Below are 17,089 nucleotides of genomic sequence, written 5' to 3' on the forward strand. Positions count from 1 at the left end.
TGCAAATGGTAGGATTTGTTTTCTTCTTATGGCTGAATAATATTCCATTGTGTATATGTACCACATATTCTTTATCCATTCATCTACTGATGGACACTTAGGTTACTCCCATTTCTTGGCTATTGTAAATAGTGCTGCGATAAACATAGGGGTGCATATGTCTTTTTCAAACTGGGCTGCTGCATTCTTAAGGTAAATTCCTAGGAGTGGAATTCCTGGGTCAAATGGTATTTCTACTTTAAGTTTTTTGAGGAACCTCCATACTGCTTTCCACAATGGTTGATCTAGTTACATTCCCACCAGCAGTGTAGAAGGCTCTTCCTCTTTTATAAGGACAGAAGTTCAATCAGGTTGGGGATCCACTTTCATGATCTCATTTAACCCTAATCAGTTCTTTAAAGACCCTGTCTCCCATATAGTCATGTGGGAGGTTAGGGCTTCATCATACAAATTTTGGAGAGGACAAAATTCAGTCCATAGTAGTATGTTTCTATGAATTGGTGCACTTTATCTAAATTATCAAATTTATGGGCATAGAATTGTTGGTAGTATTAGTCTTATTGTCCTTTTAGTGCCTGTAGGATCAGTGGTAAAAAATCTTGGTATTGGTAATTTATTTTTTTCCCATCTTTCCTTGGTTACTCTGGCTACAGGTATACCCATTTTTAAAGATGAGATTAACATTTATGATTTTATTTTTGAAAATTTTAGTTGAAGTATAGTTGACATATTGTATTATTTTCAGGTGTAACACATAGTGATTTGACAATTATTTACATTACAAAATGTTCACCATGGTAAGTGTAGTTACCATCTGCCTCCATACTGATTTACTATAATATTATTGCTTATATTTCCTATGCTGTACTTTTCATCCCCATGACTTATTTATTTTATAACTGGAAGTTTGTACCACTTAATTCCATTTGCTGATATTTTCAAATAAACAGTTTTTGGTTTTATTGATTTTCTTGTTTTTCCCCTCTATTTTCAATGTCATTGATTTCTGCTCGAATTTGTATCATTTCTTTCTTTTGCTTGTTCTAGGTTTATTTGCTCTTCTCTAATTTCCTAATATAGTAATATAGGTTATTGATTTTAGACCTTTCTTCATTTCTAATGTATTACTTATTGCCATACACTTCCCTCCAATCACTGTTGTAGCTGCAGTTGTATATACATTTTAATTGAGTTCAAAATATTTAAAAATTTCCTTGAGATTTCTTAAGAAAAGACTTCTTAAGTAAGTACATAGCTTAATTTCCAAATGTTTGGGACTTTAAAAAAATTTTTAGTTGATTTCATTATGATCAGAGTACATACTCTATGGTTTTAGATTTTAAATATGTTGAGCTTCATTTTATGGCCCAAAATGTGGTCTATCTTAGTGGATGTTTCATTTATACTTCATAGCAATGTGTAGTTCACTGTTGTTAGATAGGTTATTCTACAAATGTCATTTATGTCAAGTTGGTTGATAGTGTTATTCAGGTTATTTATATTCTTACTGATTTTCTACCTATGTAATCTACCAATTACTGAGAAAAATGTGTTAAAATCACCAATTAAAATTTTGGATTTGTTTATTTCTATGTATATTTCTATCAGTTTTTGCTACAGTTTTAGGATTTGAGATAAAGGCACAGAGAGTTCCCATATATGCCCTGCCACTACACCATCCCTTAACTTTTAACCTAAGTCTTAACATTTTAAACTTTCATTCGTATAAACAACATACACTTAAGCATTTTTTGTTTTTCCTTTTTTGATTGTAATTTTCTTTACTTTATAAAATTTTCTACAAATCTTAATGTATACCTTGATGAATTTTGACATGTATATACACTCATGTAACCATTGCCCATATCAAGATAGCACATTATCACTTATCCTCCTTCACCTATTTCACCCATTCCCCGGGCCCCTCCCCTATGGCAACCATTAGTCTGTTCTCTGTGTTTATTTGTTCATGTTTTGTTTGTGACATTCCACAAATAAGTGAAATCATACAGCATTTGTCTTCTCCTGTCTGACTTATTTCACTTAACACAATACCCTCTAGGTCCATCCGTGTTATCACAAATGGCAGGATTTTGACCTGTCTGTACATTCACTGATTTTATTCTTGGATGTGTCAAGTCTGCTGATGAACCAAACAAAGTCATTATTCATTTCTGTTTCTGTGATTTATTTGTCAGATTGTTTTATTTTTTTGTATTTTCCCTGACATTGCTATCCATCTGGTCCTTCATTTTGTCTACCTTTTCCATTAGAGTTCTTAAGTTATTAAACATAATTATTTTGAATTTCAACACCCATGTCATATGTGAATCTAGTTCTGATGGTGCTTTGTCACTTAAAATTTTGTTACTTCTTACCTTTTATCATGCTTTGTAACTGTGTTGTTGAAAGTAAGACATGTTTTATAGAGTACCAGATACTGAGTTAAATAGGACTTTAAGGTGACTATATATCAATCTGGTCATGAGTTGGACTATACCTGATGTTTGTTTTCTCTATAGGTACCAGAGGTATCAAATTCTTCTAGTGATCTTGTTTTTGTTTCTCCTCTTGGCCTCTGCACTACCCTTTGTGCTGCACCTTATAAACAGTCTGTCTCTTGCAGCTCTCCCAGTTGTAATCCACTGTTATTTTTAACTGGAGATTTATTAGTTGGTTGTGGTGTTGGTGGGGAGCAGGGCATTCTCTAATCTTTGGATTAAATCTCAGTCTTTGGACTACACAGTGAGCCTGTGTATTGTGAGTCACAATTGTTTTTGTCCCTTTCCAGGGTGTTGCTGGTTGACTGTTTCTCAAAAAGATATGTTGATGTGCTAGGCCTTAGAACCTGTGAATGAGATGTTATTTGGAAGTATGATATTTGGAGATAATCAAGAAAAGATATGAAGTCATACTGGAATAGGGTGGTCCCTAAATCTAATAATTTTATAATTTCTGACCTTATAAGGGGAGAGAGATTTGAAGACACAGAGGAGACACAGGAAAGAGAGCCATGTGATGAGGGAGGCAGAGAGTGGAGTAATGTTGACACAACCCAAGGAATACCAAGGATCTAGAAGCAAGGAATAATCTCCTCCTAGAGCCTTTACAAGGAACATGGTCCTACAAGTGCCTTGATTTCAGACTTCTAGCCCCCAGAACTATGAGAAAATAAATGCCTGTTGTTTTAAATTAGTTTGTGGCAATTTGTTACAGCAGTGCTAAGAAACTAATACACAGGGGTCAAGTTTTCTTTCCCCTTTGATACCTAATCCTTCTTTACCTGTAGCATTCCCAGTCTGTGTCTTTGAAATCCTCTCCCCTGTACATTGAAGTTTTTCTTTCTTTTTTATTTAGATGAGCTAAGGAGACAGGGTTGGAGAAGGGCAGTTTTCTCTTGTCAGCATTCCATAGCTGGGATGAGCTTTTATTGTTGCCCTATATTATTTTTGTGTTTCTTGTAAACTGTATGATAATCTTTTAAATAAATGGTTAGAGGTCCTTACAACTGCACGGAAAGTACTTTCCATCCACATAAAAAGTATCTGTCATTGCACAATAATGTAAATATATTTCACACTACTGAACTATACACTTAAAAATGATTAAGATGTTAAGTTTTATGTGATGTGTTTCTTATCACAGTTAAAAATAAAGTTTCCATCTCCACGTATCTTACCAAAATGATCTTCATGTTGTTGCCAAGCACAATTCAGAGATTTGGAGGCTGTTTGGTGCTAATTGATAAAATAGCTTTTGAAATTGCACTGTTGAAGGGCCCAACGTACAACTCCTCCCTTCAACAGGTCCTGGAGCCTGCTTTGTAGGTGCGACAACTTGTGGCCCCACATCCTAGAAAAGTTGAAAATAAGAAGAGAGAGTTAGAACCAATATAAAAAAGCTTTTATGAGGCTATATGAGTAACACTACAGATGTAACTATGTAAAGAATAGATTTAATTATCTCAACTACACACAATTAAACAAAGGAGAAATTCTGAAAATTTAAGCACAAGTGTTCTATAGCCACTACTTCCATTTTCTCAACAGCCATTCTCATCTAACACCTTGCAATCTTTCATCTACCCCACTACCTGACTGAAGTGGTTCTTTAAAATTCCCTAATTTTAACTTTCCAGCAACATATAAAGATTGCATTTCAGGTTTCATCTTTCTGGACCTCTCCAATTGTGACAGTATTGATCATCCTCATCCTGACTCCTTGAAACTTTCTTTTTCACTGATCATGTGTGATTATGGTCAACTTACTTAAACTATCAGTGATTGTGGTTTCCTGTTTTGTAAAGTAAGAATAATAATAATACTTATCTAATAGGTTTAGTGTGAGGACTAAAGTATTTGGAACTGTGTCTCTCCACAGTAAGCCCTAGGTCTGTCCGTTATCATCATAATCATCATCACAGTGGTTATCGTTAGGGATAAACTATATCTGTTGGTAAAAGTACCTTAATAAACTCACTTAGAGTTCATGACTCCTTGAATGTCACGATTTCAGAAAGATTAATAAAGCAACTTTATATGCATAAGACCTTAAAAATAATTAATTTTTCCTGTTGGAAAAAAGAGGGAGAAAGCCATGTAACTGCAGAAAAGCTGTAAGGTGCTTGATGTTAACCTTCTCAATAACTGCTTAAGGTCGCTAAACCCACAAAATGCTTATTTTGAGCAGATGCGTGCATGTGTGTGTATGTGATGTAAGCGGATGAAGAAACTGAAATTCTTGTTGATGTGGGATGAAATGAATCACTTACAAAGGTCACAGCTAGAGATATAACATAATTTGCTAATGACTTTGGGAGGGTTCTGAAGTGACAGGCTAGGAAATTGAGAGCTACCTTCAAACCTATTGAGATTTCACTGGTGGAGGCAAGGAGCAGAACATAAAGAGGCCTCTGCTGATATCTGGGTTACATTATTTTCTCCACTTCTTCATTTTAAACTCCCAACTACAGGTATTGTCTAGAACTGAGACTGGCAAACTATGGCCTATGCTTATTTTAATATGGCCCATAAGCTAAAAATAGATTTTATAATTTTTAAGTGTCTTAAATGAAAACAAAAGAATATGAGATCAAGACCATATGTGGGCAACAGGGTCTATAGTATTTGTTATCTGGCCATTCAGAGAAAACATTTTACAACTCCTGGTCTAATGCTCAATCCTTAATCAAATACTCTTCTCACTTTACACTGGATTACTCCATAGAAGTCTACTCTTAAGGAAGTATATTCATTCATTCTTCATTATTTCACCCCAAAAATATTTCTGAGCATGTGTACAATATGAACTTTCTTAGGTACTGAGAATACAAACACAAATTAGTCAGCAATTCTAGGCACACTCAAGAAGCTCACAATCTGGTGGGGAACAAAGACAAATATAGGATGATAATGAATACTACTTAGGATATTCTTAAGCACAGAGTACAGTGAAAATGTGCAAAGAAGAAAGTAGTTAACTGTACCCAGGAAAACCAGGAGCACCCCAAGTGATTAGTGTTCTTTGTAGAGGTGTTTCACTGTTTTGTGTTTACTTATAAAACTTGTTCATTGGACAAAGAAAAAAGATCAGAAAAATGACCTAAACAGTCCAGAAATACATAGAATAAAAACTGAAAGTCTCTTTTCTTCATTATTTACCATTCCCATTCTTTCAAGGAAACCACATCAACAATCAACAGTTTGCAGGACCAACTTCCAGATCACACACAGTTGAAATCTCCATACTTGCCATACACACATACTAAAATACTAAAATTTTGTGTGACCACAGCTTTCACATCACTTGGGTAAATACCTAAGAGTGCTATTAATGGGTCATATGCTAAGTCTATATTTAACATCATAAGAAATTCCCAAACATCAAAATTATTCCCTAATTTTAACTTTCCAGCAACATATAAAGATTGCATTTCAGGTTTCATCTTTCTGGACCTCTCCAATTGTGACAGTATTGATCATCCTCATCCTGACTCCTTGAAACTTTCTTTTTCACTGATCATGTGTGATTATGGTCAACTTACTTAAACTATCAGTGATTGTGGTTTCCTGTTTTGTAAAGTAAGAATAATAATAATACTTATCTAATAGGTTTAGTGTGAGGACTAAAGTATTTGGAACTGTGTCTCTCCACAGTAAGCCCTAGTAGTATTTTGCATTCCACCAGTAATGAATGAGAGCTTCCATTCCTCTGCATCTTTATTAGAACTTGGCATTATCAGTTTTTTCGATTTAGCCATTCTAATGGGTGTACAGAGATACCTCATTTTAATTTGCATTTCCCTAATTATGTATGGTGCTGTTGTGAATATTTTCATTGTCTTAATTGCCATCTATATATCTTCTTTAGTCAAATGTCTATTCAGATCTTTTGCCACTGATAATTTTTTAAATTAAGATTTTACTTTTTTACATAGAGAATATTGTCAATAATATAACATCTTTCTAAGTGGACAGATAGTAACTACACTAATTGCAGTGAGCATCTAATAATGTAGATAACTGTTAAATCACTATGTTATACACTTGAAACCAATATAATATTGTGTATCAACTACAACAGAAATACATATATATATAAAGATACATATTTTTTAGAGTTTTAGGTTCACTGTTAAATTGAAAGATACAGATATTTCCCATATAACCCCTTCCCCATACACACATAACTCCCAGCACTATCAACATCCTGCACCATATTACTTACAACTGCTGAACATCATTATCTACAAAGTCCATAGTTTACATTAGGGTTCACTCTTGGTGGTGTACATTCTATGGGTTTGGACAAGTGTATAATGGCATATATTACAGTATCATATAGAGTTTTATTTCTTCACTTCCCTAAAAATCCTCTGTATTCTGCCTTCTCTGATGTTCAACATGAGTTTTGATATGCAATATTTTCATTTTTAATAAGTTTAAATTATTTTCTAATTTTCATTGTGATTTTTAAAAGATGACCTACAGGTTATTTAAAAGGTTGCTACTTATTTTAGAGGGATATTCTAGTTTTATTTTTATTATTATTTTTTTACAGAAAAGGGTAGAGTGGCAAAGCCGTGATCCAGCAGGACTGACCCCCTCCCCCTCCCCTGGCCCACAGGCCAGAGGAATAGGACCGCTGAACACTTGGTCCACGTCAGAACCCGACACAACAATGTTTTCCACCCCCATATCCCAGAGATGCAAAAGCCATGTAGGCAGAGGTTCCGACTGCTTCTGCTGAAATCAGATGCTCATGTCCACCAGCTCATCCTGAGTATAGGGGCAGAGCATGGAGTGCTCCACACCCTGGGGAGGGGGCTGCTCCTCCCCAAGGAGCCCATGGTTGTTGCGTTTTTACTTTCTTAACTACAACCAAGAAGGGTCTTTAATACGCGAGAGGCTGGTGCCTCAGGTGGTGGCCTCGGCAACAGTTAGGCCCTTGGCCCCACCCCCTCATCCTCCCCTGACCTCTCCTCTACCATCTCCAGGGCTGAAGGGGCTGCTCTTCCCTCTTCCTCCCCCTTGGCTTCCTGAACACATCTTCTCAATAACTCTTTCTTTCTGAAGGGCATCCCATAGGTCATTCCCCAGCTCCCCCAGGCAATGCTGAAGTGTGTCTCTCTGCAGCTGAAGTGTATCTCTCTCCTTGATAACACTTTCCACTATCTCAAGAAACAAACATCTCATAATCTTGGCTGCTGCAAGGCCACTCAGGACCTCTAAGCAGTCTTCTGCTAGAAGACTAATCTCATGGAGGGCTAATTGCAGCTATCTGAATGAGGCTAGATGTGGACTCTTAGCCAAAGCCTCCAGAAAGGAACACAGCCTTGTCAACATTCTCACTTCACCCTTTAATACAAAGACCAGAGAACCCAGCCATACTATGCCAGGTCCTCTGACCTACAGAACTGTGAACTAATAAATGGGTGTTGGTTTAAGTCACTAAGTATGTGGTAAATTGGTATGCAGCAATACCAAATGATACAGTGCTTTTGCTAGTTTTGGAAAACTTTTAGTTATCATCTCTTCAAATACTGCTTCTGTACCATTCTCTCTCCTCTCCTCCTAAAACTTCTATTACAAATATATAACCTTTTCATGTACTAGGTGGCAGGCACTATTATAAGTACTAGAAATATATCACCAAACAAAACAAATATTCCTGTCTTCATGAAGCACCTTTTATTGCCACCCTGATCTTCCCTACACCTAAACTGGCCCCTTCCACACAGTTCTTCCTCATAGCCCAGTCCTGAACCATAAAATCAGCTACAACTGGTTCAATCAGAAATCTGTACTTCAAACTTCGTACCTTCTTTTTCAAACTTCTCCCCTATGGATAATTGTCAAATTATAATAACTTTACCCCCTAAATGATTTTAAAACTTGATCCAATGCATTATATCTCTACTTGCCACGAGCCTAGTTCAGGCCCACCATTATTTCTCTCTAGGGAGTGCTAGATGGGAGTATTGCTAAAAAGAGCACAGAACAAAACACACAACATAGGAAGAATGGAGGAGGAGGAATAAGAAGGAAGAAAAATAATCATCAGACTGTGTTTATAATAGCTCAATAAGCGAGTTAAGTTAGACAGAAGGTAGTAAACAAGGTAACCTTGAACTTTTGGTAACCACGAATCTAAAGCCTGCAATGGCAATAAGTATATATCTTTCAATAATCACCCTAAATGTAAATGGACTGAATGGACTAATCAAAAGACACAGAGTAATAGAATGAATAAAAAAGCAAGACCCATCTATATGCTGCTTACAAGAGACTCACCTCAAACCCAAAGACATGCACAGATTAAAAGTCAAGGGATGGAAGAAGATATTTCATGCAAACACCACAGAGAAAAAAGCAGGTGTTGCAATGCTAGTATCAGACAAAATAGACTTCAAAATAAAGAAAGTAACAAGAGATAAAGAAGGACATTACATAATGATAAAGGGCTCAGTCCAACAAGAGGATATAACCATTTTAAACATATATACACCCAATACAGGAGCACCAATATATGTGAAACAAATACCAACAGAATTAAAGGAGGAAATAGAATGCAATGCATTCATTTCGGGAGACTTTAACACACCATTCACTCCAAAGGACAGATCCACCAGACAGAAAATAAGTAAGGACAGGGAGGCACTGAACAACACACTAGAACAGATGGACCTAATAAACATCTATAGAACTCTACATCCAAAAACAACAGGATACACATTCTTCTCAAGTGCACATGGAACATTCTCCAGAATAGACTACATGCTAGGCCACAAAAAGAACCTCAGTAAATTCAAAAATGTTGAAATCCTACCAGCCAACTTTTCAGACCACAAAGTTATAAAACTAGAAATAAATTGTACAAAGAAAGCAAAAAGGCTCACAAACACATGGAGGCGTAACAACATGCTCCTAAATAATCAATGGATCAACGACCAAATTAAAATGGAGATCCAGCAATATATGGAAACAAATGACAACAACAACACAAAGCCCCAACTTCTATGGCATGAAGCAAAAGCAGTCTTAAGAGGAAAGTATATAGCAATCCAGGCATATTTAAAGAAGGAAGAACAATCCCGAATGAATAGTCTAATGTCACAATTATCGAAATTTAAAAAAGAAGAACAAATGAGGCTTAAGGTCAGCAGACGGAGGGACATAATAAAGATGAGAGAAGATATAAATAAAATTGAGAAGAATAAAACAATAGAAAAAAATCAATGAAACCAAGAGCTGGTTCTTCGAGAAAATAAACAAAATAGATAAACCTCTAGCCAGACTTATTAAGAGAAAAAGAGAGTCAACACACATCAACAGAATCAGAAATGAGAAAGGAAAATCATGACGGACCCCACAGAAATACAAAGAATTATGAAAACCTATATGCTGACAAGCTGGAAAACCAAGGAGAAATGGACAACTTTCTAGAAAAATACAACCTTTCAAGACTGACCCAGAAAGAAACAGAAAATCTAAACAGACCAATTACCAGCAACAAAATTGAATTAGTAATCAAAAAACTACCCAAGAACAAAACCCCCAGACTAGATGGATTTACCTCGGAATTTTATCAGACATACAGAGAAGATATAATACTCATTCTTCTTGAAGTTTTCCAAAAAATAGAAGAGGAGGGAATACTCCCAAACTCATTCTATGTAGCCAAAATCACCCTAATACCAAAACCAGGCAGAGACCCCACCAAAAAAGAAAACTACAGACCAATATCCCTGATGAACGTAGATGCAAAAATACTCAACAAAATAGCAAACCGAATTCAAAAATACATCAAAAGGTTCATACACCATGAGCAAATGGGATTCATTCCAGGGATGCAAGGATGGTACAACATTCAAAAATCCATCAACATCATCCAACACATCTACAAAAAGAAGGACAAAAACCACATGATCATCTCCATAGATGCTGAAAAAGCATTCAACAAAATTCAACATCCATTCATGATAAAAACTCTCAACAAAATGGGCATAGAGGGCAAGTACCTCAACATAATAAAGGCCATATATGATAAACCCACAGCTGACATCATACTGAATAGTGAGAGGCTGAAAGCTTTTCCTCTGAGATCGGGAACAAGACAGGGATGCCCACACTCCCCACTGTTATTCAACATAGTACTGGAGGTCCTAGCCATGGCAATTAGAGAAAACAAAGAAATAGAAGGAATCTTGATTCGTAAAGAAGAAGTCAAACTGTCACTATTTGCAGATGACATGATATTGTACATAAAAAATCCTAAAGTCTCCACTCCAAAACTACTAGAACTAATAATTCAGCAAAGTTGCAGGATACAAAATTAACACACAGAAATCTGTAGCTTTCCTATACACTAACAATGAACTAATAGAAAGTGAAATCAGGAAAAGAATTCCATTCACAATAGCATCAAAAAGAATAAAATACCTAGGAATAAACCTAACCAAGGAAGTGAAAGACCTATACCCTGAAAACTATAAGACACTCAAGAGAAATTAAGGAGATCACTAACAAATGGAAACTCATCCCATGCTCCTGGCTGGGAAGAATTAATAACGTCAAAATGGCCATCCTGCCCAAAGCAATATACAGATTCGATGCAATTCCTATCAAATTACCAACAACATACTTCAATGAACTGGAACAAATAGTTAAAAAATTCATATGGAACCACCAAAGAACATGAATAGCCAAAGCAATCCTGAGAAGGAGGAATAAAGTGGGGGGTATCTCACTCCCCAACTTCAAGCTCTACTACAAAGCTACAGTAATCAAGACAATTTGTTACTGGGACAAGAACAGAGCCACAGACCAATGGAACAGAATAGAGACTCCAGACGTTAACCCAAACATATGGCCAATTAATATTTGATAAAGGGGCTATGGACATACAATGGGGAAATGACAGTCACTTCAACAGATGTTGCTGGCAAAGCTGGACAGCTACATGTAAGGAATGAAACTGGACCACTGTCTAACCCCATACATAAAAGTAAATTCAAAATGGATCAAAGACCTGAGTATAAGTCATGAAACCGTAAAACTCTTAGAAAAAAACTTAGGCAAAAATCTCATGGACATAAACATGAGTGACTTCTTCATGAACATATCTCCCCAGGCAAGGGAAACAAAGGCAAAAATGAACAAGTGTGACTATTTCAAGTTAAAAAGCTTCTGTGCAGCAAAGAACACCATCAATAGAACAAAAAGGTATCCTACAGTATGGTAGAACATATTCGTAAATGACAGATCCGATAAAGGATTGACGTCCAAAATGAGCTCACACACCTCAAGAAACAAAAAGCAAATAATCCAATTAGAAAATGAGCAGAGGAGCTGAATAGACAGTTCTCTAAAGATGAAATCCAGATGGCCAACAGGCACATGAAAAGATGCTCCACGTCGCTAATCATCAGAGAAATGCAAATTAAAACCACAATTCGGTATCACCTCACACCAGTAAAGATTGCCATCATCGAAAAGACAAACAGCAACAAACGTTGGCGAGGTTGTGGAGAAAGGGGAAACCCTCCTATACTGCTGGTGGGAATGTAAGTTAGTTCAACCTTTGTGGAAAGCAGTATCGAGGTTCTCCAGAATGCTCAAATTTGAATTACCATTTGACCTAGGAATTCCACTCCTAGGAATTTACCCTAAGAATCCAGCACTCCAGTTTGAAAAAGACAGATGCAACCCTATGTTTATAGCTGCACTATTTATATTAGCCAAGATATGGAAGCAACCTAAATGTCCATCAGTAGATGAATGGATAAAGAAGATGTGGTACATATACACAATGGAATATTACTCAGCCATAAGAAAAAAACTGATCCTACCATTCACAACACATGGATGGAGCTAGAGGGTATTATGCTCAGTGAAATAAGCCAGGTGAAGAAAGACAAGTATCAAATGATTTCACTCATCTGTGGAGTATAAGAACAGAGCAAAAACTGAAGGAACAAAACAGCAGTAGGATCACAGAACCCAAGAATGGACTAACAGTTACCAAAGGGAAAGGGACTGGGGAGAATGGGTGGGAAGGGAGGGATAAGGGAAGGGGAAAAGAAAAAGGGCATTACGATTAGCATGTAGAGTGAGTGGGGGGCACGGGGAGGGCTGTGCAATGCAGAGAAGACAAGTAGTGATTTTATAGCATCTTACTATGCAGATGGACAGTGACTGTGAAAGGGTATGTGGGGAGGACTTGGTGAAAGGGGAGCCTAGTTAACATAATGTTCTTCATGTAATTGTAGATTAATTATACCAAAATAAAAAAAAGAAATAAAAAAAACCCCACAAGCCTGTAAGGCTTCCACACTTTCCCAATGGATCTGCATTTGGATTGGTGGACACATTTGATTTTAAGCTGTTTAAAAGTCTGCCCAAGTTTTTACTTTGTGCCGTTATTCATATGTCTTCTTTGTGCCTCCAAAAGACCCCCACATTCTTCCAGAACATGGAGATAACTAGTGCCTTTTCCAGTCCTGAATATGCACACAGCTCTGCATGTGTGCACAGCCTTACCAAACACTAAAGTCTGGTCTGTTAGATTTCTGGCTGGTCTGGTCTGTTGCTTGCCCCAACCCATATGCCTTCCCTGATTGTCTTCAATGCCCAGAGACATGGGGTTTTTTTGCACTGTGCTGCAAATTGACTTAGTCCCCTTCAGCACCAAAGCTGATGCTTTTCTTGATAGAACTACTATTGATAGAGCTGGTGCAGGAGATGGGGGGAGGTAGGAAGTATGAGCACCCCAAGCTAAAACACACATATCCCCACTGTTTTTTTCCAAAGTTCAGTAATTTTTCTTGAGCAAATACTTCTTAATTTGTTGTATGCCTTTGATCAATTTCCAGAGTCCAAAAATGATTGTTTTTGATAATTTTATTCAGTTTTATCATTGTTATTGAGGGAGAGGATTTGTCAACCTCTTTATTCTGCCTTTCTAGAATTCTCACCTTCAGAAATTCCCAAGGCTACACTTGAGAAACAACAGTGTAGTGGGCTTGGGGTTGGACAACTTGAGTTCATGTCCTAGCTCCATCACCTCATGATTATATGATCTTGCAAAGTCATTCAACATCTCTGAGCTTTAGTTTCCTTGACTTTAAAGTGAGAATAATACCGGGCAAAGTCAATTTGAAGAGTGCAGGTATACTGCATTTTTTAAAAACTATTCCTTAGTATCTTATCATGTAGATATACCACAGTTTATTCAGCTATTTCTCCACTTCCCCCACTGATAGACATTTAGTCTTATTTTCTAACTTTTTTCTATTATGTACAACACTATTATGAATATATTTATGTGCAACTCCACATGTGTGACAGTTGCTATAAAGTAAAAACTGAGAGATGAATTTCTTGGTCAAGCAATAAATACACGTTTGAAAAAACTTCCTGACTGCCATCCAGTGTGGCTTCACAAATTTTTAATATTCATTCCCACTACCAGTGTTTGAGAGTATGCATTTACCTACATCTTTTGAAACACTTGCTTTAATCAAACTTTAAAAATGTCATTCTGATGGATTAAGAATGGTATCTTAATATACATTTCTCTGAGTAGTAGTAAGGTTGGGAGGGTGGGAGGGTTCATGTGTTTACTGATCATTTCTGGATATCATCACTCATTTTTCTGTTGAGTTTTTATCTTAGTGATCACAGGGATTTATTTTCTGTGTGCTGGGTATTAATCTTTTTATGTTAAAACAGTTTTTAAACTATTTCTTGTATTTAAAGAACAAAGTTTTTATTTTCATATAGACAAATTTATCTTTTATGCCTTTTGTGTTATATTATAACTGCCTTTCCTACTTCAACTTCAACATATAGTCTGTTTTATATTTTAATCTATCAATAATTTACTGTTTTGAATGGTGTGAATTCCTTGATTTGCTCATATGATTCACTTGATCTGTTCATCTACTCGGAATGAATACCATACTTTTTAAGTCACTATAGTTTTGTTTTTATATCTGGTAAAACAGTTCCCTCCCAGATGCCTTTCTTCTTTTTAAAAACTTTACTAATTCCAAATATGAATTTTGGAATTACCTGCCCAGTCCATGAAAATTTCTACTGGGATTTGGATTGGGAATACATGAAATTTTGTGTATTGATATGTGGGAGAATTTTTATCTTTTCATTATTGAGTCTGTCCATCTGTGAGCATATTTTTTCATTCAGGTTTCCTTCAAGTCCTTCAGGATAGTTTTATAGATTTCTCTGTAATAGTCTTCCACATTTTTATTTATACTCAGACACTTTATAGCTTTCATTCCTCTATAAATTTGATCTCATTTTTATTTACTTTTTCTAAATGAGTAACCTAGTGTATAGGAAAGTGTTTGATCTTTTGGTAGCTCCTTATTTTGTTATAACTTCAAACTAGTAGAAGTTTCTAGAATAGTACAAGGAACTCCTTTATATCCTCTATCCACCTATGTTTCCTTTTTATATACTTGAATGGTTTCATTTTCCAAACTTAGAACTCTGATCTACTTTGAGTTTATGTTGGAGACCTGGTGACAATATGAGGTATGAACCTAATTTTATCTTTTTCCAAGTGGCTATGTAGTCCCAACACTGTTTATTTTAAAATTTTATATTTTCCCCAGTGATTATAGCTGCCAGTTTATTACATACCAAATTACTATATGCATTCAGGTATATTTTTGGGCTTTTTATACTCTTTTATTGTTTTATCTGCCTATTCTTATGCCGACATCACACTTTTAATCATAGAAGTGCTATATCTAGTGTCTCCTTGCTTCTTGGTGGAAGACTTTTTGAAGAAAGTTTTCTGGCTAATGCTTTTTTTAAGTTTTCCTAAATATATATATTATATATTATATATTATATATTATATATTATATATTATATATTATATATTATATATTATATATTATATATTATATATTATATATTATATATTATATATTATATATTATATATTATATATATATTATATATTATATATTATATATTATATAATTACATATTATATATTGCATATATATATATAATAATTTATCATTTATATAATAAATATAAATATATATTATATTTATTATAAAAGAAATAAAATTACTGAATACTAAAAAATAATATGATCTTTTCCCTAGAATTGCAGTATGCTAACACCGTGATGTGCTTTGATTATGTTTGGCTTCAAGACCACTGCCACTCAGCATCTTGCTACAACTCTAAGATTCACCAGCGCAGCCTGGACACTGCCACTGTGGATTTAGGTATCAAGCCAAGGACCATTTGTCTGCATGAGACCACACTCTTTTTCACTTGTGAGTGGACAGGAGATTTGGTCTTCTTTGGGGTACCCTTCTAAAGAACAATTTGCAGAAAAATGGTTTGCCCCTTTCCAAAATAGGATATTCTTTAGTTACTTCTCCTTTTTCTTCTGTTTAGAAGCATTTATTTTTTGAACCTTTTATTTTTCTCTTTAAATAAAATTGCTGTAGTTATTGATTTACAGGCTCCTCAAGAGCTTCCCAGGTATGATCTGAAACCTGCACTGACACTCAGAGGTTAGGGAGAGACCAAAGAAAGAGGCGAGCCACTCCAGGTTGATAGGTGGCAGGTTTAATAAACAAGGGAGCTTACATGGCTTGTCTTGGATGGCCGTAAGACCAACAGATCTCCACACCCACCAGCCAAACCTTAAAAGTTTATACATGGCAGAATAAATGATAGATATTATTTCTAAAAAAAAAAAAGGTTCATACAGAAGCCTTAGCTAGATTTAGTCCTGTATATTTCACAAATGGTCTTAATGTTATATCACTATCTCAAGGCTGTTTCCTTTGGTCAGCCTCTGGGAGTGGGGAAGGCAGGCAGAACCCATGTTTCAAGGATACATGAATTTGGGAAGGAGCCTCTGAGTGCTGAGGCTCAGCTCACAGGTCATCTTTTTGGTGACCTCTTCAAACAGTAATCCACAGCTAACATCATACATTTTAAAATTATTTTTTCAGCTTTATGGAGATTTATTTCACATATAACATTGTGTAAATTTAAGGTATACAGTGTGATTACTTATATGTATACGTTGTGAAATTGTTACCAAAATAAGCTTAGTTAACACATCCATCATTTCACATGTGTGCATGTGGGGAGAGCACTTCAGATGTACTCTTTTATCAACTTTCAAGTATATAATACAATATTATTAACTATAGTCACCATACTGTGCATTAAATCTCCACAACTTACCTTTTTTATAAAGTTTGTACCCTTTGACCTCCATCACCCATTTCCCCCAGTACCCAGCCCCTAGCAATCACTGATCTACTCTGTTTCTATGAGTTTTTTTTTTAGATTCTACATATAAGTGAAATCATATGGTTTCTCTGACTTATTTCACTTAGCATAATGGCCTCAAGCTTCATCCATGTTGTTGCAAATGGCAAGATTTCATTTTTTATGGCTGAATAATATTCTATTGTGTATATATACCACCTCTTCTTTATCCATTCATCTATCAGTAGACACTCAGGTTGCTTCCATATCTTGGCTATTGTAAATAATGCTGCAGTGAACATGGGGGTGCAGAT

The 17,089-nt window shown here is 35.7% G+C and overlaps 1 protein-coding gene across 1 annotated transcript in view; it reads left to right on the forward strand.

Annotated features, from left to right (window-relative positions):
• The window catches only part of LOC118934037 (trimethyllysine dioxygenase, mitochondrial-like), a 59,051-nt gene that overhangs the window by 18,158 nt on the left and 23,804 nt on the right, over positions 1-17,089 (forward strand). The window contains 1 exon segment of the mRNA XM_036929131.2: positions 15,644-15,820. Coding sequence (XP_036785026.2) covers positions 15,644-15,820 — 177 coding nt within the window.

The sequence above is a fragment of the Manis pentadactyla genome, chromosome X, assembly GCF_030020395.1.
Source record: "Manis pentadactyla isolate mManPen7 chromosome X, mManPen7.hap1, whole genome shotgun sequence".
Taxonomy (NCBI): domain Eukaryota; kingdom Metazoa; phylum Chordata; class Mammalia; order Pholidota; family Manidae; genus Manis; species Manis pentadactyla.